Source organism: Oreochromis aureus, linkage group 15, assembly GCF_013358895.1.
Source record: "Oreochromis aureus strain Israel breed Guangdong linkage group 15, ZZ_aureus, whole genome shotgun sequence".
NCBI classification, from domain to species: domain Eukaryota; kingdom Metazoa; phylum Chordata; class Actinopteri; order Cichliformes; family Cichlidae; genus Oreochromis; species Oreochromis aureus.
This window is the reverse complement of record NC_052956.1, coordinates 15,340,533-15,366,291: the sequence shown is the minus strand read 5'-3', so window position 1 is coordinate 15,366,291 and position 25,759 is coordinate 15,340,533. Positions and strand designations below refer to the sequence as shown.

The 25,759-nt window shown below is 39.2% G+C and overlaps 1 protein-coding gene across 4 annotated transcripts; it reads right to left on the bottom strand.

Annotated features, from left to right (window-relative positions):
• Positions 1–923: 923 nt before the first annotated feature.
• LOC116312741 (interleukin-6 receptor subunit beta-like) lies at positions 924–23,734 on the bottom strand. 4 transcript variants are annotated; one of them, XM_031730210.2, is made up of 16 exons: positions 23,392–23,734; positions 17,487–17,759; positions 17,263–17,389; positions 16,992–17,161; positions 16,800–16,915; positions 15,061–15,087; positions 13,683–13,869; positions 12,206–12,288; positions 11,903–12,113; positions 11,596–11,760; positions 10,404–10,505; positions 8,490–8,633; positions 8,264–8,404; positions 4,388–4,472; positions 4,093–4,174; positions 924–1,935 (listed from the first exon to the last, which is right to left on the bottom strand). In XM_031730210.2, exons 1-16 carry the CDS (start codon positions 23,444–23,446, stop codon positions 1,525–1,527), a joined length of 2,379 nt encoding a protein of 792 aa, XP_031586070.1. In that variant the 5' UTR covers positions 23,447–23,734; the 3' UTR covers positions 924–1,524. The 4 variants fall into 4 exon arrangements, with proteins under 4 accessions (XP_031586070.1, XP_031586071.1, XP_031586072.1 ...); XM_031730211.2 differs by having other exon boundaries at positions 17,263–17,386; XM_031730212.2 differs by lacking the exon at positions 17,487–17,759 and having other exon boundaries at positions 23,392–23,733.
• Positions 23,735–25,759: the final 2,025 nt, after the last annotated feature.

Genomic DNA, 25,759 nt, shown 5'->3' with positions numbered 1-25,759 from the left:
TTTTAATATATTTTGACAGTTTTACATGTCTTTGATTGATTATCTGTTTTAGCTGTGGGGTAGATATTACTTGGCTTAAAAAATACATATATCCTGTATCTCTAGTATTTATTTTATTGCATGTTGTCTCATGTCTTGTGGCTCTGTTTAAAGGTTTTCAAAAGTTTATTGGCAACTTCAGGAGATTTCTTTACACCAACCAGATCAAGTGAGAAGTATGCAGTACAATAAACAGAGATTGAAATCCATATGAAGTAGTGGATTGGACTCCCTTTTTACATCCAGAGATACCTTAATTATTTATGGCATAGACTCAACAAAGTGCTGGAAACATCGCTCTGGGGTTATTGGTTCATATTGACATGATGTCATCACACAGCTGGTGCAAATTTGCCGACTGCATCAATGATGGAAATCCCCTGCAACACCACCTCCCAAAGCTGCTCTTTTGGATTGAGTTCTGATGATTGTTGAGGCCATTTGAATGCAGGGAACTCACTGTCATGTTGAAGAAATAAGTTTGAGATGATCTGAGCTTTGTGATATCTTGCCGAAAAAGTGTCCCGCATAACCATTACGTCAGCAGCAGCAGCCTGCACCACTGATACAAGACAGGATAGATCCAATCCTGTTGTTTATGCCAAATTCATGCAGGAGGTGAGTGTACACCACACAACACCATAGAACACTGGTGTATGTGTGCATAATTTAGCTTGAAATATTGACACATTTTTTCCCTTTCACCAGTCTAACAGTGCATTAGTGGAAAATAAAAGTGAGCTGGCTCCCTTCCGTATGAACGTGTACTGTGGTTTCTCCAATTACACTCAGTGCCATGCACATTACAAAGCCTTGCTCACACTAATATATGATTACATGCAGAATACTTCAAACATTTTGTCATCAAATAACAAAAAAGGGTGTCAAGTACAACATTTATTCACTTTATTTCATACTTTTTTGTTTTTGTCTGTTTACGAGACATATGACAGTCCTTATGACGCTTCTGCGCGGTGAATATTTATCAACACAATAACAAAATTTACATTTTAATGACTGCTCCAGTTTACAAATGACACAAAGCGGTAAAGCAAAAAAAATGCAGTGAGTCACACCTCAACAAACATCAAGCATATAATACATGGCTAAAATATTTACAACAAAATATCACAATACTATAATACAGACTATACATAAAACCAGGATCAGTGTCATAGCAAAGCATGTCTAGAATGCTAAATCCTGGGAACACTATATCATATTATCAGTGTTGATAACTCATATCCTTAAATCTTTTCATCACTTCACATTAAATGAAACCTATTCTTGCTGCACGGCTGAATACATTAAGATGACCTAATAAAGCAGTTACTACGTACACAAAAACAGTCATATATGTTTGTGTCCTGTTGTTCCACAGTGCTAGGCAACTTAATGACACAAACACAGTCATATCAAACCATATCTATTTCTGTCACAGCTGACTGACAGCAAATCTATCTGCATCATTTACTTTCACTGCTCTCACCTGTTATGATCTTGTTCAATCATGTCTAATGTGACATATATGGTCTTAAGTAATGCCCTTTCTTGCTGTTTTACTGGCACATGCTTACTCAGTTTAGCAGTCTCTGGGACAGAACTCTCCACAGAACTCTGACTTCGATAGGGGTTGGCTGTGCTGCTCTCTGAGGAAATTAATGCTGTGGATTCTCCAGGAGAGGGAGGAGTCTTTGCAGGTTCAACTGGACTTTCATCCTCCGTATAAAGATCAAGAGTCATTCCTGAGTTTGCGTAGTCCACAATGTATTCACTGGCTGTGTGAGTATCATAGCCTATAACTGGTGAAGGGGTAGATGTGCTCTGCGCTTTCTCTGGGTATACTGTATCACAGTGGCTTTCAGATGGATTTCTGAATGGCTGGAAGCAGATTCCCTATGGATACAAACACACAGACAGAAGGGAGCCGTAAAACAAAAAGCTAGGATGAATTACAGCAGCTTTTATATATTATCAAGACTTGGGCATGGATTGTTTTTGTAGCCAGTGAAAGCTAAACCCTACATAGACATGATAACTCAGGATAGAGGACCTCTGGAAGAGGGAAGATGTTAAAGGAGTCAAAGTGCATGGACACATAAATGAGTTCATGACAGAAACTTCAAACTAGGACAAAAAACATCTGTAAAAACCAGTGTGCCGTTCCAGAAAGCAGGTTCAACAAAATCGGGAACTTAGCATAAACTCTGAGTTGCGATAAACTTAGAGAGTTGAAACAGCCCTGATTATGTTCACCCTGAGTTAAGAATGCATGCATGAAGGAGGATAGCGATCATCGGTGAAGCTCTGATACCAGGATTCCCCATGGCAACAGGTAAATAAAGAGCAGCACATGAATGCTTTTGAATCTGGACCGTGATAGCTATCATAAAAAAAACATGAGGGGAGAAAAGAGTCATTTAAAATCCTCCAACTTGAATTGTTTTAATCGCTGAAGCTCGAATACCACCAAATTTTACATTTGATTTTTAGATCAGATTTTTCAGTTGTAATCTGACAAATTACAGAAAACGAAAACTGAAGATATGGAGCAAACTCATAAGACAGTTTACTCATGGACCTGCGATATCAGTCAACCCAGTAAGAGTGATTTTGGAGATTATCAGTGGGAGTAGTTGAGGAATTTACAGACATCGCACTTACTAAATGTTGCTCAATGTCATTTGACTGTATTTCAGTGCATGACTATATTCAAGCCCGAAGTGCTATCAGAACATATTAGAGCTCTCTGCAGTTATGCAAACATAGCATATCAGCACAAATATTAATGTGGGCTAATTTTACAGTCACCTTGGGGTCACTGAGTAGAGTCAAATGTGAGGCCATCTGCCCCTAGAGGTAAAGCTAAGCTCAGCTCTAAAGTTACAGCGAGGCACACTATGTATCGCACCATCAGTGCATTGTAAACATGCATATATGGATTTGGTAATACAGATAATATATGCATATTTTTATACTTGAGCCTAATCTGTCTTCACTGCTAGAACTGTGACTACAAAAATACAGAACACACCAAAAATACTTGTTCAGTCAAAGTAATTTCATAATACTAATTTATGACAAACTAAAGGGATTTTTGTGTCTCCGTGGGATACTAATTTTTATAGTTTTTAATAAAACTGATCATAATAGTGCTTATTTCCAACTGGGGTTTTATGTTTTGTCAAGCCAGCTAAGGCAAAGAAAGCCTGGTTGTGTTGAACTTCCTTTATAATATAGGCCTCAGGAAGTCTGGAGGGAAACTGTTTAAGATGACATTCATAAAACCACTTTCAGGACAACTGAAAATACCAATTATTTTCATTTTTTATTAATCCGACTGCCAGATTTTGGTAGTTAACTTTTTGATTAAGTCACAGAATCTTTCTTTCAGATCTCAGAAAATTGAGGTAAATGTGCAATGATCAAGAAAAAACATCTTAAACAGCTTTTACTCAGTTTGTTGACACACGCGACAAGGTAAAACAGAAAACCCTCACACTGTAAAATCTGAAATTAAAGTAAATTACTGAGTAGTCACTTTAGCAGAAATACAGAATAACATTCAGCTTCTCTACAATTCAAGAAAGCACACTGTTGTATTTCTACCTTTTTTTTCTCCTGACAATGAAAAACCTACAATTTAATCATGTGACTTCTTGAGCAACATTAATGCAGATATAATGTATCCCACTGGACAGCCTCAGATAATAACACACATGAAGTTAAAAACAAGCAGAGACACGTGAGCACAAAGAAAATGTAGAAAACACATGTGAACAGACACAAGGACTGGACTATTTATACACCAAGGAGTGATTTGGGACTAGAAACGGGAGAAAAAGAAGACAGATGTGCACATAATCAAAACAGATGGTGGGGACAAAAAAACAGTCTGAAAAACGAAAAGAAGACAAATGAGAAAACAAACAAACAAAGTAAAAACGAGAAGAGGAAACAATAACTCAAAAATCTAAACTACATGTGAAAATATCACCGCCCCATCCCGCAAAATTCATCATCATAAATCGACGGCCATGACATCCTCGTCACCTTTTGTTGACTTTGCGACGCCCAAACACCCACAGAGCTGAGGGCTGGATTTGGCACGGGCTTCTCCTGGAATTTCTTCCATCTAAACAAATAACACACATCATTAACACATCATCAGAAAGAAATCTGGAGAAGTGTACGGTGCCAAAAATTTAATCACAACATGACCACAGTGTCTTAACACATCAGAGCCTGTCTTCCACTATTAATGGCCTGGAAATGTTCTTGGTTCAGTGTTTGCTTTTAAAAGGAGCTCATAACAAATCATCAATAACAAAAAGAGACTGAAACTTACTGAATAGCAAAGCATAATCCGAGAAATAACACCAGAAAGATGATAACGCTTCCAGCGATACTGAGTGCAGTAACAAGCCCCGGATCTGTTAAAGACATTTCAATTGAACATTGAGCACTTTGCAGAACAGAGATTAAACACTCTTAAAAAAAATAATCATTTTTATACAGTTTAAATAACTAGTATTACCACAGCAACGAAAAAAAGGTTCATAACATTCGGTTTAATTCAGATACTCGTGCAGTGAGTCACAACATTAGAGGTTAGGATCTTAGTTCTTAGCACGCAAACAAATATTTTGACACTGATCAACCGTCGGCTGGCAGTCTTTCACAGTGTCTTCTCATGGTTGAAAAATAGTTCAAAAGGGAGGTGAATCAACATCAAGGCGGCTTCAGGTACTTCTTAACTGTTATCTGGGTGACGTTCTACCCAGACAGACAAGTGTTTAACGCAAGGGTGACTCAAACCTCTAGCCCTCCTTGCCCTAATGAGCCAATCAACTTCACACTCAAACACTTGCTTCTCACGGTTTAAATTGCTGACGTCAGCAGCAGACATAAATCATTTGTACCATTTTAAGTTCATCAAAGTTTGAAATTACCCAGAATTTAAGTGTACATAAAAATAAATGACTTTAAAGTGTTGTTTATAGTAACAAAATCAAGCTTCAGTAATACCAGTTTGTGTGCAGTCATGTAAAAAATAAACGCAATTATAACGTTTTGTATATCAGGACATAATAAAGCAAATATCTAATCCTTACAAGGTCTCGAAATTAGGTAAATATATCCCGAGATCAACAGCAACTCGTGACATATAACACTGTGAAATGGTCTAACAAAAGTGAAAATGAAGAAGCACTGTGTGAAAAGCCGAGTATACCTCATGACTAAGTAGCTCGTAGGACACATTTAGCAACACAAATGTGAAGTAATTGTTTTCTGTCTGAATTTATCAGTCTCTCATGTCCAGTGTTGGGCAAAAAGTAATTAATTATAGTTGCGAGTTACTTGTTCAAAAAAGTAACTGAGTTAGTAGCTGAGTTATAAGATTCTAAACGTAATTAATTACTAGGAAAAGTAACTATTGCGTTACTTTAAAAAAAATGTTGAACCCTCTGGGGTCCAGGGTATAATTGGCCGTTTTTGACTACTTTTGATTTTACTGCTACATTTCACCTTTAAAAACTATTTACTTTGCCTTGTTTGGTATCATTATTTTCAGCACAACCTCACGTGTCTGAATCTACAGTTATGTTTTCATTTTGACATACTGTAGTAACACAATAGATCTAAAATCAGTCAAAAAACACAAAATCCGAGTAGACAAAGTTATATTTTTTACTGTAAAAACCACAAACATGTTTAACGAATCATATTTCATAACTTTAAATGCAAATATAAATTGCAAATTTTAAAATCCTATGCACAAGTTTTGCAGACAACAAAGTTATTTGCAGCCATTTACCTTTTACCTTTTTTTTAATTAACCATTTCAGACTATTTAAATAACAATCAGGTGTTCTGCATTAAATAAGATGCCACACAAATTATTTGTCCCACTCCAAAAAATCATTTCTGTCCACTATAAAGGAGAACATCACAAGCCTGATATCTGCAGGTCTGACAACAGGACGTGTATCACTCCTCCTGTTTTCTATCTGGAGACACTGTTTACACTGTAATCTGCCTTTGGTGGCTTTTTGGTGGCACCTGTAACATTCAGCAGTCGCCTCATTGTTCCTGTCAACCCGCTGCACCACGTACTTCTCTAAAAGAATGACTCAGGTTTGTTGCCCCAAAGGATACAGGATACAGCCTCATTGTTTCTGCAGAGAGTATATAAAGCATATACAAAATAAAGCATTTACAAAAACAATATATATATTGTTTTTGTAAATGCTTTATAGTTGTGTTCTGGAGAAATCTCTCTGCAGAAACAATGAGGCTAAAAGTCATGATGTCAGTGATCATCAAGCGTTTAGAGGAAAATGCATTAAAATCAGACATGATTATGTCGTGGAAATCAGCACATTTCCTGTATCCTTTGGGGCAACAGACCTGAGTCACTTTCATTAGTAGTCTTAGTCATTTGGTTTTGAGTTTCTTATATTCCCCATTTAGTTCCTTGAGTATTACATTTCCCGTTGTGTCTGTGTCCTTCTGTGTCCCTCTTTGTGTCTGTGTTTATGTGGATTGTGTGTGTGTTTGTGTCTGGCTTCCCATCCTTGTGTTTCATTTCATGTCTCCCCGCCTTTCATGTTTATCCTTGTTCCTCAGCCTGTCATCATTGTCATCACCATCGTCTGTGTTTAGTTTTGCTTTCTCTGTCTCGTCATGTCTAATTTGTCTTAGCTGTGTTCCCCATGTGTTTCCTGTTCCCTTGTCATTCCTTGCATATTAAAGCCCTCTTTTTCCCTTTGTCCAGCGTTCTCCCTCATTCCCCACCGTGTGTTCTGCCTACCTGTGTGTTTAGTTTCATGTATATTCCTGATTTAGTTAGTTTTGTAGTACTGCCGTCCAGCAATAAAACTGTGTTTTTGAGTTCATTTTCACCTGCACGAGTCTGCATCTAAGGTCCATTCCAGCCTGCCTCATATGGCCAGTTCATGACACCACTTTGGTTTCATCTGGCCAAAGGACAGGAAGTCTCGGTTTGTTCGGGTGCAACTTCATACCTAAGCTAATTGCCATGTGCAACTCTTCTAAGCAAGCCATACTTGTTCATTTTCCTAACTGCACTGTCTAATTGTACACTGCATTTTGGATTATTTTTTGTTAAATAAATAATGGCACAGCATAATATGTCATGTTTTTTAGTTGCTTTAATGTTGCATTTACCTAATTTTAACACCTACTAACGACTGCGTTACTTGTATTATATCCTGATACAAAAAAACCTGAGCTGAAAGAGGGTGTACTTTCTTTTTACCATGACTGCATGTGGAGATTCACAACCTCCTTTCACAACCACAAAATCAACAACCAGAGTAGTTGTTGATTTTTAGGTTTTTGGTTCAGTTTTTGCCGTTGTGCTGTGACCAGTTTTGACCATGCCAATGCCCATGGTCATAGACTTGTAGCTAATATTACAACAGCAAAATAAATCCTGCCACGCCTTTTTGTCAGTAAAAACAATTAATATTTTATGGAAAATAAATGATCCGTCATTAATTATTAAACTTTTTCTGCAGTTGTCAACTCTGCCGTCAGCAAATAAGTGCTGCTGTGGGTCTCAGAGGAGTAAATCTGCAGCATCCTGTTTCTGACTTTCAGGAATGTTTCTATTTGTTTGGGTCCTTAGAAACATGCCAAGGTAACTGCTGGAAAACACAAAGACTTTGGATCGAGGCCATAAACAGATTTTCTCTAAGGCTCATCAAATTTTAATATTTGGCACTGATGTCGGGATTAGGTTGTTATTACTGCTATGAGTCAGTTGAGCTGTGTTTGGTTAAAGCTCGACTGCAGGAAAACACAGGTTCACGACTGGTAACAACAGCCATTGAGTTATTTAACTCACAAATGTTTTGACTGGATTTAAATATAAAGGTTGCTAAAAAACATAAAATAAAAAAAAACTACACAGACACTGAATGGACTAAACTAAGCAAAAACATTTTTTTTGCTGTATTTTGTTCAATCCAGAAAACAAAACAAAAAAATTAAACTGTCACTATCGACTGAAATAACAATCTTTACTGGCCTGACATGCCAAAGCATGATTATTGTGCTGATGCATCTGCTGATTATTCACCAACTGCTTCTGAGCTCTACTATCAGGGTGGTATTGGGTGCACCAAACCAAAGATAATCTGCTCACAGGCTCATTCTGAATCATTCCTCTAAGTCAGAGCTCTTATAGATCACTCACCAAATTTTTTGGTTGTAAATTTCTCATCACTGCTTGTTGTTATTCCGGTCAGAGCCCTGGCATCGACACTGACGGTGTACTGGGTGTCTGGACTCAGATCTTTCAAAGAGACGTTCCTCGTTTTGCTATCCACAGTAACATCTGGAAGAAACCCATTAAAGAAATGCCATGAATGTTGTGTTAAATGAAAGTGTGCAAACTTCGCACAAGTGAGCGGCGTACTCACTGAGATGCGGTCCATCCTGCGCCTTGTAGTAGTTGACTGTATAGCTTTGAACAGCACCGCTGCATTCCTTCTGCGATGTCGTATTCCAGCTCACAAAGGCTTGCCGGTGGCCAGGTACAACTGTGATAGCAATGCTGTCTGGATCTGTAGGAGTGACATGGGCAACATCAGAGTGGCACAGCATTTAAAAAAGTACTGTTTCAGAATTAGTCAAAAGTTTGGACATACCTTCTAATTTAATGAGTTTTCTTTATATTTACTACTTTCTACATCAGGGGTGTCCAACTCCAGGCCTCGAGGGCTGGTGTCCTGCAGGTTTTGGATGTGTACTTGATCCAACACAGCTGATTTAAAAGCCTATATTACCTCCTCAACATGACTTGTAGTTCTCCAGAGGCCTGGTAATGAACTAATCACTTGATTCAGGTGTGTTGACCCAGGGTGAGATCTAAAACCCGCAGGACACTGGCCCTCGAGGCCTGGAGTTGCCCACCCCTGTACATACTGAATACATCAAATATATGAAGCAAGCATATATGGAATTAAGTAGCAAAGAAAAAATTGAATATGTCTTATATTTTAGATTCTTGAAAGTAGCCGCCCTTTGCTTTGTTGACAGTGCTGCAAACCCTTGGCCTTCTCTCGATGAGCTGCATGATGTAGTCACCTGAAATGGTTTTCACTTCACAGGTGTGCCTTGTCAGGGTATCTTTGTGGAATTTCTTGCTTTCTAAATGGGGTTGGGACCATCAGTTGGTTGGTTTCTGCAGTTGTGCAAGAACCAACCAGCTAAGTAAAGAGAAACAAAAAATAGACGTGTCCCCCAAGTGCAGTCGCCTTAAACCATCAAGCGCTGCGATGAAACTGGCTCGCATGAGGAGCGCCCCAGGAAAGGAAGACCAAGAGTCACCTCTGCTGCTGAGGATACATTCATCTGAGTCACCAGCCTGAGAAATTCCAAGTTCACGGCACCTTGGATTAGAGCCCAGATAAATACCACACAGAGTTCCAGTAGCAGACACATCTCTACATCAAGTGTTCAGAGGAGACTGTGTGAATCAGGCCTTTGTGGTCAAATAGCTGCTAAGAAACCATGACTAAGGAAAAGCAACAAGCAAAAGAGATTTGTTTGGGCCAAAAAACACAATGAATGGACATTAGACCAGTGGGAATCTGTGCTTTTGTCTAATGAGTCCAAATTTGAGATCTTTGGTTCCACCCGCCATGTCTTTGTGTGATGCACAAAAGGTAAACAGATGATCTCTACATGCATGGTTCCCACCGTGAAGCATGGAGAAGGAGGAGGTGTGATGGTGCGGGGGTGCTTTACTGGTGACACTGTTAGGGATTTATTTAAAATGGAAGGCACACTGAACCAGCATGGCTACCACAGCATCCTGCAGCGACATGCCATCCCATCTAGTTTGCGTTTAGTTGGACCATTGTTTATTTTTCAACAGGACAGTGACACCAAAACACACCTCCAGGCTGTGTAAAGGCTATTTGACCAAGAAGGAGAGTGATGGAGTGCTGCGCCCAATGGCCTGGCCTCCACAGTCACCTGACCTAAACCCAGTCGAGATGGTTTGCGATGAGATGGACCGCAGAGTGAAGGCAAAAGGGCCAACAAGAACTCAGCATCTCTGGGAACTCCTTCAAGACTGTTGGAAAACCATTTCAGGAGACTACCTTGCGAAGCTCATCGAGAGAATGCCAAGAGTGTGCAAAGCAGTAATCAAAACAAAGGGTGGCTAATTTGAAGAATCTAAAATATAAAACATTTTTTGAATTTTTTTGAATTTTTTTTGTGAGAACAATGTAAATAGTCATGAAAATAAGGAAAAATCATTAAATCATAATGTGTGTCCAAAACTTTGCTGGTAGTGTATATATCCAAACATCTGAATTACATACCTCCAAAACTGGAGCAAACATGAAGGACTTGTGTCCCCTGACCTGTCTTGTCACCAAAGAGGGGCGTTACTGTGATATTATATGGCTTTTTTTCCTGGAGGCCTGTAAGAGAGGGGGAAGACTGGTCTGAAAATTGATGACAGAGAACTAGCAAGTGACAGTTCCAGCATACTTGTTTAGCTCAACAGTGATTACGTGCATCCCTTAGAGGAGTTTTGTGCTGTTAGTGCCAAATTTGAATTTGTTCCATGCTTTATATGATACCGCCTTTTGCTATCGTAATGTTTTATCTGTATCCATTTCAGCTGGAAGCCTCTCAAGAATATAACTACAGTACCAAAAGCTGTGTAATCTAAACATACCAAAGCTCCAAGTGCACCAAGTGAAGTGGTTCTTATGATCTGTTTATATGATGAAATGCTTCCTGGGATTAGTATCTATTATGATCTAGTATACTTTTCAGATTTAATATGCGTGCAACAATGGATAAGAATGATGGATTTGCTTTAACAGTTATGTTCACAATTAAATAGTTTAGTTCATCTGTTTCCTTATCTGGGGTTTGAAGCCATCCAAAGAGTTATGAGAGAAGATTTGAGAAGGCCTGAGATGATTACAGGGTTAGGAATGTAGAAGAAATAAAAGTGAGGACACTATAAAAGGCACTTGGGGGAGAACTGTGGAAAACAAGAAGAAATAAAGTAATAGCTTCACAATAAGCAGCTTCTTAGCATAAGTAAACACAGATGCTATTGAAGCAGACCTCCAAAAACTAAATGGAAATGAAGAATACAAATACAGGGTGATTATCCCTATTTGTTAACCTTTGAAAAATAGTGTCTTTTCTGATACTTTTAAAAAAACGAAACAGATTTTACCCGGTCCGTGGAACCAAAGAAACACCGCAAATTGCAACACATCTTAGGACACAGTTTTCAAGAACTAACTATTTTTCTGTAGAATGTATAATGGATTACAGAGCAGCTTTTAACATCTATCTCACCCAGGCTATGCATAATTTGCTACACCCATGAACCAGTGATGCTTGAAGATAAGATACAAATGGATCATGTTTTTGCCGATAAATTGGCATGACTCAAGATTCCAGCCACAAGGCTCCCTTGGAATTTATTAAACATCCATCTATCAGTCTGTCATCAATTTACCGTTATTACACTGCTCTGTAACGTACCGCTGAGTGTTACATTCGTGTACTCGCTCTCTTTCCAGTGGTACTGACTTCCATCCTGGGTCCAGTCAATTTTATACCCACTGACTGGCTGCATAGGAGCCATCCAGCTGACCTTAATAACGTTGTCATCAGATAAGGTCTGGATGTTGGTAACTTGAGGAAGGCCTGCCGATTAGATAAAGTGAAAGAAAAAAGAAGCAAATTGCTTGACAACACAGCAAAGCCTTTGTCCATTAAACTGAAGCAATCTGTTACATCAATAATAATTGCCCATTAAAAATGCTCAGTAAATAGCATTTAAACTTACTCTCTCCAACAGCCGGAACATAAAGTGACTTCACCACAAGAACGTCTTTGTTCTGGAAGACTGTGAGATTTATTCTGTGTGCATCTTGGTTCACAACAACATCGCAAGTTGTGTTGCCACAGAAGGTATAATTCCCTCCAGTCATGTGTTCACTGTCAGGAGTTTGTTTTATGTCGTAGGTAAATGTGCCTCCACAGTCCTTAGGAATACCCTGTGTGGATAATTTGAAGCTTGTCACATAAAAAATTAAACAGAACATACAGAAATCTGCTGTTTAAAGGCACCAATGAGATATTTCCTTACCATCCACATGACACGGACTTTTCTAAGTCCATTTTCTCCCGGTTCAGACACTTTTCTCCATAGGCGCAGGTTGACATGATTCTCTGTAAAAAGTCAAAATAAGAAAAACTATTTTACGCAGGCAGGAATATTATTATGTTTGAAAACTGTCAACGGTTTTGGTCTGAAGCCAAGAAAGCAGTGTGACTGTTCACACGTTAAATAATATCCTGGAGCTCATGGTAACCGCTGCAAACAACTACGTGTTTACAGCGAATAATTCAATCATCCATCCACTTTGTGAACTGCCTCTCCAGTTCAGGGTCACGGAGGGAGCTGGAGCCTATCCAAGCTCTCTCGATGTGAGCTGCGAGGTACGTCAAAGACCGCAAGTCCATTGCAGTTCATTGTTTTTAGTAATTCTGCTGCAGACTGACCCTCATCTTCGTGTTACATGCCATCGGTTCTCTGGAGGTATTTCTTTTTAAACATTACAGTCATATTACACAGCATAACAGACTAAACCTTTGACTTTGTATTAGGTGTATCTTCACATTCAAGTCCAAACCTGCAACTCAAAATGTTTCAGACTTCATTCTTTTAACATTCCTTGTTTATGTTCCCTCTCAGGGCCTCAAACGCAGTCACTGTTGTATCACCGTATAAAACTACTAGCACATGTTAAAGGTTCAATTTAATGAACACATGCACATTAGAATTTAAATTCAATACAAAACTTTTCAAGCTAGAAAATAAAGGATTTGTATTCTTAAAGGTAAACTCACAAAAAAACAGCCAAAGCAAATGTTTCAGGTGTGATCCTGCCTGTAATTTAAACTAGTGTTACACTTGTAAGTAATGATTTTCAGCCATCATAAGATGGCTTTATTTATTTATCTATTTTTTAAGAGGCATCTTTCTTTGTTTCAGTATAGATCCCTCAATTCTAAGCCAATCACACTTAAGCCACACAGAAAAGAGAAACCAGGGTTTGGATATAGGTTCTGAACTTAAGCTCTAACTAAAGAAAACGATTTGATGTGGCCTGACTTTTCATTCATATCACAAATATAAAAGATGCATTAAAATAACTAAGCTGGTGGTCTTCGTTGGTTTTCAGTTGCAACGTCATAGTTTTTGTTCTGTATCGCTAAGGTCAACTGTACATTCAGTTGCACTCGTTTGAAGTGACTACACTGACTCAGATCTGCGAAGCAGTTTTAAGTGAACATTGTTCTTACTGTCAGGGGCGTAATTTCCAGGGGGGTTATGACCCCCCCCAGTAATCAGACCCAGCCAATATAACCCCCCGAAAAATTTTGAATTATCTTGCATAAATAGGCTGTTGATTTTCTTTACTCATTTCAGGCATTCCCAGAAAAATAGTTGCATGTTTAATCATCTGGGATTTTACCCAGATTTATTTATTTATTTAGACAGAGATCTTGACCCCCCCCCCTCCCCCCAGTGTTCAGCACAAAGTTACACCCATGCTTACTGTTTAGTTTGGTCACATGTAGTATTTCCTTGCTCCAGTCACTCCAGATGGCCTTCTCCAAAACACAGCGCACTGAAAAGCTGTAGGTAATGCAGGAATCCACATTGTTGATCATGATGGACCCATTAGCTTCATCATTTAGTAGACAATATGGTCTTGTGTTGTTTCCAGTCTCACTGTGGTCACACTAGGAGAAACATACATTTCCTCTTAGGAACATCACTTCACTTCTAGAAAATACTCAAAGCTTTTACCAACAGTCACTAAATTTATAGGGTGCATGTTTAAAAAGAATCGAGATTTATAAAGGTTTTATTTTTTATTTTGTTGAATTGATTATCCAGGGAAAAATTCCATGCAACAAGGAACTTTTTTGAAGTTGAGGAGTTTTTAAAAAAAAAAAAAATTTATTATATTAAGTGAAATACTTTTCTTGCCAAATGTCACCACTATATGCCAGAAGTCATCCTTTAGCTGAATGTTTTTATTTGTTAAAAGTAATGTTTAATCTTATCTAAAGATAATTAGTTGTAACTTAATCAAAAGGAAAATTATAATATTAGTATTATAATATTTTTTAATTCTTAGAAGCTTTTTGAATCAAATCGCTGTCAAAATTGAATGCTGAAAATATTTTATAATGAAGTTAAAAATGAATATACTGAGAAATCAATAGTGTCAGCTATGGATACAGCCTAAATATTCAGCTATAGAAATATCACATGTTGCTTATTTATTTTCTATTTGTTTCTTCCAACTAACACAGTATGTCCATTAAGAACATGTCTATACAGTGGTCCCTTGTTTATCGCGGGATTTACGTTCAAAAAATAAGCCGCGATAGGTGAAATCCGCGAAGTAGCCAACTTTGGGGGGGGGGGGGGGGGGGTTGTTTTTAATAGAATGAAACTAAAGGCACCCGCGGTTGCGTTTGACGGTGCAAAACGTTTCATCGACATTGTTGTGTTCATTGGGGAGAAAACTAACAAACGTACAGTACAGCTCTTCAGAGTCACACTGCTAGCGATCGAAGATTTACGTAAATTTGACAAGGTGAATGCATTCTGTACTGTAGAGGAGACACGGCATGAGATTGATTGACAATGGTCTACAGCCAATCAGGATGCAGAACACAATGCGCTAAAAGAAAAACAAAAAAACCCACGGAAAATTGCACCAAAAAAATGTGCGAAACAGCGAGGCTGCGAAAGGTGAACTGCATTATAGTGAGGGACCACTGTATATGATTTTTTAGGTGATTATAGGTTATCTAATTTGTGTTTTGCCTTCACTTCCTGTGCAGCAAATGTGTTTTTATTTCTGCATTCCTCAAATACCACAGAGATTAGGGGTTTGAGATAGACCAGCGTTTCCTTACCTCGACAGTTTCTCCTCCAGCTAAAACCTGGAAGTGAAACAAGTCCCCAGTTAGCCATGAAGGGTTAAATATTGCAAACATATTGGCAGAAACAAAAAGAGCTTATATAGTGTCTACACAAATTAATGTATTTTATTTCCACAGCTTTATAGCAGTTTATACCATCTGCACTTTTGTGTCTGATGAAGCAAGTACTGTTTATGACTAGATATATAACTTTTTTTCTGGACAGAAATCTTTAATCAAGGCACATATTGGGCACTATTTTAAAACATTAATGCTTAACCAACTAAATTAACTTTCACAAGACTCTAGGAAAAACTATTAACGTGTATTAGAATTTCCTTTATTTATGTATTATTCACATTATTTATTGTATAATGCCTCGGTGCCACTGGGTTTTAGCACGTCTCAGTGTCTCACACCTTATTCATGCCATTGAACAGCTATGATTTTATTTTAGGAAGTTGGGGGGAAGCAGACAATTCCACAGGAAGAGTCTTTTCTTTTCGAACACTGTAAGCGGTAGCAAGGGAGTGTAAACAGCTGTGCACTGCCTTTTGTTTCTGTGGAAGGTATTTAAACCCAGGGCTGTTCTGGGTTCATGAGAGACTCTGCTGGTCATTTGCCCCGCGATGGCTGCTCTCACCAAGCTTGGGTTTTTTGTTCTTTTTGATTAAAGGATGTTAGCTACGCTCACCGTTTGTCTGCGGCCTTAAATTAAACTTCCACAACATGAGATGAAATAAGTACAGCCCAAGATTTAATAGCTTGTAGAACAAACTTTAACACCAACAAGTCAAAGTAACCATCTTCTGTTTGACTTCGTCAGTCTCTCACATGCTTCTGACATCGGGAATTTGTCTCGTAATGCCCCGCCGCAGCATTTCAGTCAGATGGACTGGACATTGAGTGGGTCATTGCAACAGCTTTATTAATTTCTTTTTCAAAGAAATTCAGCCATTCTTGTGTAGATCTGCTGCTGTCCTTGGGATCACTGTCCTGTTGCACAAGCCCAGTTCCAGCAAAGCTTGAACTATTAGATATACTCGTCCCATCTGACTCTAGAATACTTTGGCCTGGAGGAGTTCATAGTTGACTTAATGACTACAAGGGGCCCAGGTCCTGTGACAGCTGCTATGAGCTGTTTGTGCTGATATGTTGTGTTTGGTGGTCTTGTGCATTATGTCCAAACATTTCTGTGCTGCCACGTTCCTTTTAGAGAGGGTTAGAAGAGGCTTTTTCTTGGCATCCCTTCCAAACAAGTCTTACATGTTCAGTCGTTTTCTAATTTTGCTGTCATTAAGTTTAACATCTCACATTATAACTGACTCCTGAAGAGTCATTTCAAAGTTTGACCTGGAGGTGAATTTACTTGGAAATGAATTCCTAGAAAGACTGTCTGATTATGTTAGTGCTAGTTACACTTGCTCATCAGTTAATCTAGGTCATTTGTATAGGAGCATCAGGCTGCTGCTTACCTTCTTAAATCCTGTGGGAGAATATTTTTTTGACATGACTGTAGATCGAGATGACACATTTTTTGTGACTTCCTTTTTATTTTGTCTTCCTGGAAATCTGTTTATGTAACTTATTGTTTAATGTATGAAAATGACGTAACTTGTGGTCATCGTCATTGAAACTGTTGTTTCATTCAGCATTTTTATGGCAGTGTCGTAACTAATTCTTGTTATTGCTTCAAAGTGAGCAGCTGTGCATGTAATGAAAGAGCAGTGTACCTTCCTGCATTTGACTTCACACCGACCCGGCTCTAAGGGAGAAAGACGTCGCCATTTAACCGAGAGCAGACCTGCAGAGTCAGTCACCTCTAGGCCCTTTGGGGGAAGACTTTTACCTGAGTAGCAGACATTTCAACATCATCAAAAACATTCATAAATATAGTTATAGACAATGTAAGCCATGTCACTTACTTATGTCATGTAGCACAAATGTACGAGGCTCAGAGGAAACATTCCAATGATGAGTTGTGGCTGTCACGGTAACAGTGATGTTGTCATCTCGAAGTGTGACTAGTTGTGTGAATGTGCATGTTGTTTTCTTTGAGTGGCATCGTACAGTTTCCTTTTGTTTATGAAAAACACTGAAGGAAAAAAAATCTATTAAAGAATTTAACAAGCATTAAAACAAAGAAAAAATCTACATTAGTTGTTATACACAAGAGAAAGAAAATACAGAACTTACCCCTTTACGGTATAGTTCACTGGGGGATTCATGTGATGCTCCCATGTGCATGTGAGGCTGTCTAAGCCACCGCTTTCCTCTTGATTAAGCCTATGCTGGACGCACGAAATATTTCTGGGTTTTGCTGCTGAAGAGAAATCAAGTTATTAATGTCCTACATTTCCCTTTAATGCAGGAATGCTCGGCCATATTCATGTTGGGAATGGAAGAAAATGACTTCTTACAGTACGTTTCGATAATGGTGCCTCCAATGACTTGCTGAGTAACTGCAGTATAGCACTGCAATGTCGCACGAGGGTGAGTGAAATTTCTGAGTGACAAGACTGTGTGTGTGCGGTTCAACATGCTGGACAGGCTATCATCAATGCGATCGTTGTTCAGTTTCCAGTAGATTTTGCTCGTGCCAACACACGAGCTCTGACATGTTAGCGTGATGTTCTCTCCCGCTTTGATGTACGGATCTTTAGGGTAAACGCTGCAGGTGTTGCTGTTGGGGCCTGGAGGAAATGATCATTTTAATTAAGGTAATTGAAAAAACTCTTTTGTCTCTGTAGCAAAGACTGAAGCCGGCGGATGATTTGCTTAGGTTATCAGATGCATAGAAACAGCGAAAACAGCTGGCTCACAGAAAGCGCTAAAGCATAGGAAAAAAGCGCTTGCATGAATGGGTGTCTTGGTCTCGTCCGTGCCCACTCCGGGTCAGGGACGAGACCCTGCCCCAAGTGGAGGGGTTTAAGTATCTCGGGGTCTTGTTCACGAGTGATGGGAGAAGGGAGCGGGAGATCGACAGACGGATTGGTGCAGTGGCTGCAGTGATGCCGACGCTGTACCCGTCTGTTGTGATGAAGAGAGAGCTGAGTGTAAAAGCGAAGCTCTCAATTTACTGGTCGATCTATGTCCCTACCCTCACCCATGGTCACGAGCTGTGGGTAGTGACCGAAAGAACGAGATCGCGAATACAAGCGGCGGAAATGGGTTTCCTCCGAAGGGTGGCTGGCCTCTCCTTTAGAGATAGGGTGAGAAGTTCGGCATTCGGGAGGGGCTCAGAGTAGAGCCGCTGCTCCTCCACATCGAAAGGAACCAGTTGAGGTGTTTCGGGCATCTGACAAGGATACCTCCTGGGCGCCTCCTGGGTGATGTGTTCCAGGCATGTCCCACCGGGAGGAGGCCCCGGGGCAGACCCAGGACACGCTGGAGAGATTATATCTCTCGGCTGGCCTTGGAACGCCTTGGAGTTCCCCCGGGTAAGCTGGAGGAGGTGGCTGGGGAGAGGGAGGTCTGGGCTTCTCTGCTTGGGCTGCTGGCCCCGCGATCCGGCCCCGGATAAGCGGAAGAAAATGGATGGATGGATGGATGGATGGATGGATGGATGGTTGGATGGATGGATGGATGGATGGATGGATGGATGGATGGATGGATGGATGGATGGATGGATGGATGGATGGGTGTGAACGGGTGACTGAGGCATGTCGTATAAAGTGCTTTGAGTGCTCAGGTAGAGTAGAAAAACGCTCAATAAGGACCACTTCATTTTATTCTTATTTCCTCCAGCAGTCAACTTCTAAGTTCTTCTTCTCTGATTATGTCTCATTGAGTCCATGTGTCTTGGTTTTATTTAACTCATCATCTTTTCTTACACCTTTCCTCACCTGTGTCCCCGTGTCTGTCTGGTCTCTCAGTGTTTGCTCACCTTTCTGTCGTTGTGTCGAGCCTGCGCTTTTGTGTTTTGTTTCTTCCTGTTTTATTTTGTTGTCTGTTCTTACTCGTATCTTGTGTGTAGTTCTATTTCCTTTGTCAGCTGTAATGAGTCCCAGCTGTGATCCCACCTGTTTCCCTTCCCTTCATTATTCTGTGTGTATATATTGTCTCAGTTCTTCCCCTTGGCTGTGTCCTTGCTTCTTGTAGTTTTTCCGTCTTTAAAGACTGTATTTTTTATTTATTTATTTTTTTACCTGCATTATTTTGTGGTTAGTTGAAGTTCAGCAATAAAGCTGCTTGTTAGTTTTAACCCTTGTTTCCAAGTGCTACATTTGGGTCTGCATCCTTACTGCCACAATACCAGCCTTGACTGTTTGTTCACTTTTTTTTTGTATTTAGCCCACACTTCCTCTTGCACAGAGGGTTTTTTTACACTTGGGTTGGGTCATAGTCTGCTTCTCTGAGAATACGAGGTTCTTCTTACCCAGCTTCCTTTCTTTTTTTGAACCAATTCTCATTTCTTCATATTTTGCTTTCAGGGAATCAGACTTTCTTGTCATTTTCTATTAAAAAAAAAAAGTAATAGTTCTCTATGCTTTCGGAAAGTCTTAAAAACACAGTCTGAAAGGCATAAAATATGATTTTGCATGAACCAAGTGATTCCCAAAGAGTGAACTAGAAAAAGTTGCATTTCCTGCGAAAATGCAGTGTGAATGCCGTGTAGTGGAATCTGCTGAAAACAGCAGAAGAAGCAGAACTATCTGCTGAAAAGAGTTGTAGAAGCTAAAGTGCTTGCTGAAGATGGCTGTATTTGAAAGGGTACAGTGAACAGTGTCAAGAAAGCTGAGTGCATGCAAGTGGGGGAACGTGCGGCAACCGCCACAGGTAGGATTCAAACCTCACCACAGGATCTCGCGGCAGCTGCTCAGCTTACTGAGCCAAACCAGTTCTGGTGCCAATCAAATATATAATAAGAAAAACAATGTGCACTGTGCAGAAGAAGCTGAATTGTGCTGAAAATAGGTGAAGAAGCAGAACTTTGTGCTGAAAAGAGGAGAAGAAACTGAAATTTGTGCTTAAAAGAGGTGAAAAAGCAGAACTTTCTGCTGAAAAAAGCTAAAGTAGAACTTTCTGCTGAAAAGAGGTGAAGAAGCTGAATGTTTAGCAAAAAAGAGATGAAAAACTGAAAATTGTGCTGAAAAGAGGTGAAGAAACTGAAAATTGTATTGAAAAGAGTTAAAACAGTTGAACTGTTTACTGAAAAAAATGTTGCCATAAGCAGGATTCGAACCCGGCCCTCCTGCTCTGAGAACGGCTGCTCATCTCACTGAGCTAAAACATGGCTCAGACTGGCAAGCAAAACTGGTGATCACACTGATAATGTCGTCCCATTCAGCAAAATGGGCCAAAAAATGGCATAAAAAGCTTAATATTTCAAAAAGTATAAAAGTTATGAGTACCAAAAGATATTAGCATTAGCAGAAAGAGCAGAACAGTTTAAAATTTGAATGGTGGAAATCGGCTGAAAACTGAGGAAGTAGTTAACCAGCAAAGGTCGGAGCAACTAGAATAAGGTAGAATAAAGTTTAAAGAGAAACAGGATCACAATAGTGAGGCATTCACACAATTAGTCGAAACCTCTGCATATGTCAGCATGGTGTGCAGTGTGTCCTAAAAAGTAACTGAGGAAACTGGACAAGTGGAGAGAAAAAGAAGAAGTGGCAAGCATTAAAAAGATACTCTGCAGCACATGATCACATGAATGTGTCCTCAGGAAATAGGAAAAACAAAACAAGAACCTGAAACAGGACCTGAGAGGTGAACCCAAACACAGAAAAGTACCGCTAAATTTTGATCCACCATGAAGTATCATCTGGAAAGCACCTGACAATAATCCCAAATACACCAGTGCAGTGAATGCATACCAGGATATAAAAACACACAATGTAGCACTATCAGTCATGGATCGGCCTCAACTTTATCGAGCAGTGTGGGATCATCTTGACAGAGGACAGAGCAAAAAGGCAGCCGACATCCAAATGAGAGCTTTGAATGTTCTTCAAGGAGCCTGGAGAACTATTCCTAAAAGTTTGGGCTGTGCTGAAAAATAAAGGTGGTCATACCAAATGTTGACTTTTAAGCTTGTTATTTCCCCATTTTCTCAAAAAAATAAAAATAAATGAGGAGTAAAAGTACAGTACTTTTACTCAGTACTGTACACCTAACCGTAATCTAATCCCACTTCTTAGTCCAACACAATTTTAAATCAGCAGAAAAATCTATGCAAACTGGAGACCGACTTTGATACAAGAGAAAGTTTTGTTAATTAGGCTTCGCATCTCATGCAAAGATTTAAATGTAATAAAGTTATGATCGCTAAAAATGTGAAAACAATCTTTTGCATTCAAAAATAACTACTGTAGCATCCAGAATAATGCACAGCTATCAAGAAAAATCCTGTTCTTATTCTTGCTGTTCTTGCACTGTTTGCTGCAACGTAGAATTTCACAACTGAGATGAATGAGTCAGTCAAGTATGTCAGCAGTTTAAAATGAATACGATATGAAACACTTTCTTTGATGACTTGTTCTGTAATTCCATCAAAGCATGCTACACCATAGCACTGTCCATGCCCAGGTTAGTTTTCTTACCTGGAACAACTCATCATGCTTATTCCACCCTCTAATACGATGACTTTATAGCTTGCTCACAACTTTACTTAATTTGGCAAGCTTGTGCAAGTTGCTTCAGCTGTAACAGGTTCGCTCCATGTAACATTTGAAGCTTATTTTTTGATAACCATAAGTTTCAATTTTAGACAGCCAGCAATGAATCATGTGGTTTTTGTTTTGTTTAATGAGTCTTAAATGTGATTATCCTGAAAACATTCATTGGCTCAGTCATCAAAGCAGGATGGACATATCTTCAGTATTTTAAACAGTTTTTTACTGTCATGTCTGTGTTTACTGGAGGCATTCTGATGAGTCATAGCAGCAAAATCCCAGGTGTTCCTAGCTACAGTAAGATAAGCAGCACAGCATGCTAGTAATGCCATAACCCTGGAAACAATAACACTTAACTGGAATGCACAGTGAATCGAGTCTGGCAATCGTTAATTTTTTTACAAATTCATATGCCACCAGCTTCAAGTTAAGTCTTTATGAGTATGAATAATCTGTTATTAGCCCTCCTGCTTGTTAACCAAAACTATTTTGTCTGAAACATCCATTGCACAGTTCTGCATCTGGTTTGAATCAAGTTGCTTTTCTCATGCGTAGCACCATATGTAGCCTGTTCCCTGACCTTCAAGAGTTTTCCAATAGTTTCTGCAACACTCATAAACAGATCAGGGCCCCCTGTGGTGGCGTGACAGAAACACAACCTTAACATTAACAAATAATTTCATAGTAGTTTTATGAAACCGGTGAAGAATATTATGCCAGAGTTTCTTTGTTTTAAGCTATATTTTATATTTTTAATACGTATTTTTTACCTTTGATTCATGGTGTTTGAGTCCCATGAATCAATGAGACCATCGGAGGTCTCTCTGGTCCATTGGAGGTACCTAACCCCCAAGTTGGGATACATGTATAAAGACTTCTTAATAAGTAGTTTGGATAGTTTAGATTATTTAAGCACATTTTTCCTGATAAAACTGTTACACTGAAGAAGGATGGTCTATTTTTTCAATATGTAATTATTGTGTTGTTACTTTAACTTATCTAAAAAGGACAATGCGATCATCTGTTATAAAGAAAACCAACAGACCATTAGAGAAGTTCTCAGAATAGGTGTAACCTTGTACAAGTTAGAAAGGAAAAGCACTGTAACTTTTCTGATTAGGTTTGTTATTGCATAAGTTTATTATTTTTTTTCTCTCCTAGTCATCATGGAAAATATTTAGACAAGCAGGGACACTTCCATGTAGAATATTTGTTGATTGTCAGTAATCGGAGAAGGATTGTCAGACATTTCATCAGGTTCTGTTCACTTTGGCTAAAAAAATGGGGTGTTTTATTAAATAAATGGAGCCACATATGGTTACCACCTGCCTGGATCTTTGCTTTTAGAAGAAAAATTAGTTATTCTTAGTAATGTATCGTCAAATAGAAATAACACCATTCAAAGCAAAACACTGATACAGTTAACAAGTTTAGGATTCAGGTCCTGTTTCAGATAATAATTATTTAAATGCTGGAGGTATTATTCTATCAAAGTGAGAATATTTCCAGGTAAATTTGGTTTTTTATTTATTTCAAATAAAGCACATATGCAAGAGTAGTCACCCTTCTTAACTGAAAGTAGAACAAAAACTGGGCATTTCCCATAAAGCCCAGAACTGAGTTTTATTGGTCAGCATATCTGGAAATCCCTTTAATACTTTATTATTTTTTCAACTATACGACACATAAAATGCTAAAATTGACTTACCAGCACGAATGGATGAGATTCCAGCCAGGATAAATAGAAGTTGGAAAGTGTACATCTTTTTATCCTGTAATCAGACCTCAGACAAATCCGCTGTTCAAATGCATTTAGAGCTGACAGTTATTCCGCTGAGCAACACTGAAGCACTCCAACGGCTTCAACCGAGGCTGTTATGATAGACGGCACCCGACCCTCCGCCACATTTTCATAACTAACGCTTTATTTCAGCCATCATGTAACAGGAACTGAAGCAAACCCTGAACTAAACAGGAGGTATTACCCAACTGGAGAGACAGAGAGATAAAGAGGAAGTGAAGTAACTCGTCAACCGCCTTCAAACTTTGATTATTTCAGTCTGTTATTATCGCGGCGACGTGAAAGGGAGCGCATTTAAATCCGCTCCGGAGACACGCGAACCACACGTGACTGCCGGTAAATCACTTCGTAAATGTATAATCTGGCGCACAGCCAATAGCAGCAGAGCATTTTATGACCTGGACCTCAACAACACTCTCAAAAGCAGAGTTAATTAGTTTTTTCTCTCATTAGTTTTTATTGGGTTTTGTTTCAGTTTCCTGACTTGTGTCTGTTTCAGTTTAATTGTTACTGTTTCAATGTGTTTGACTCTTGACTCTTACAGCTTTTCTCCTTATTACAGTATGGAGGGTGTGTGTCAGTAATTCAATCATTCAGAATGCATGTTGTAACATCAAGTCTGGTTTTGATTTTGATTTAAGTGAACAGTAAATTAATTTTCCCATAGCCAAGGCTATCCATAGCCCTCTGCCTTTATTGTTTGTGCCATAGTGCTGGAAACCTTCCTCAGAGATTTTGGTTCACAGATTTTTTTGGCTGTTCATCGATGATGGAAACCTTCCACCGCATCCCCCAAAAAAGCTCTATTGGTTCAGATTTGTTTCCGATTTCTATTTGTTAGATGGCACATTATTCTGAAAGAAACCATTAGAAGATGGATATTTTGTGATAAAAGTATGATTATGGTCAGCAACAACACTCAGGCAGACTGTGGTGTTTAAAGGACACTCAGTTGGTACTAAGGGTTCCAAAATGCTCCAAGAAAATATCCCCCACACCATTACACGACCACCAGCAGCCTGAACCACTGATCGATCCAGGATTTCATGTCATGTTAAATCCTGAATGTTGTAGTAGAAATTGAGGCAGGCAGACAGAGGGCTCTCATACTCTGGGGCCTCTGGATGCCTGGATCTTCTCCATGCATGCTTCATGCCCTGGGGGACAGGGCTATGGTTCCCTACACCCTCTAGCAGATCATTACATGGAGAAACCTTTTGAATACAAGCGCGCTCATCCACAAAGGTGCGCACACAGGTGTACACACGGGTGTTCACTGTTCATAGACACAAACCACACCTTTCTTGGCTGCTACCTTAAAGCACATTGTGCGCTGTCGGTCCTGCGTGTTGCACAACAACATTCATTATTTAGTATTTACTGTTATTTACACTTAGCTGGATTAATGCAATGGCGTTGTGTTTATTATGCTGCTCTCTCCCCCAGCCACGTCTGTCCCGTCTGTAACAACTGAAAATAAAAATAAAATTAAATAAATAATAATAACAACAAAAGTCGTGATGATCCACTTGGTAAAGTAAATCCGTTGGGTATCTTTGTCGGCCTTCAGACAACAATTCTTGACGGCTAAAGAACCAAACGGGACAGGCAAAAAAAAGGAAGAAAGAAAGAAATTGAGGCAGGCCAAACGAGGCAGCGTTTTCTCAACCCTGTTCATTTTTGATGAACCTTTGTGAACTGCAGACTCAATTTCCTGTTCTTACGCGACAGGAGTGGCACCCTGCTCTTGTGCTGCTGTAGCACATCTGTGTAAAGGTATGGTATGTGTGTTCATATATGCACATCTGTATCAACCTGTAACAGTGAGTCATAGTCATTAACTCTGATGTATATGGTACATTCACTCAAATAACGTTTTGTTTTTTTCTGTTTCATGATCGTTTTAATAGGTTCACAAGGTGAAGAGGGGGAGTACACCTTAGACAGAATGCAAGTCTACAATAGGCCTAATACAGGAAGTCACACAACCATTCACAGGTATTGCTAATTTAGAATCACAGTTTAAACTAATAGGCAGGTCTGGGTTCTTGCTAAGATGAGTATATACTAACAACTACACCACCGTGTGCACCACTGCATGTGAAAATACCAAATCTGAAATATCAAAGAGCTTAAGTGTGGACAGACTGACATCGACATTCTGAACAAAGACCTTTTATAATCTGTAATGTCCCCAACAGATCTTAAGCCTCAGTTAAACATGTTATTTGAAATGATAAAAGTACCTCAAATATTCAAGAGTGACATGTAGGCA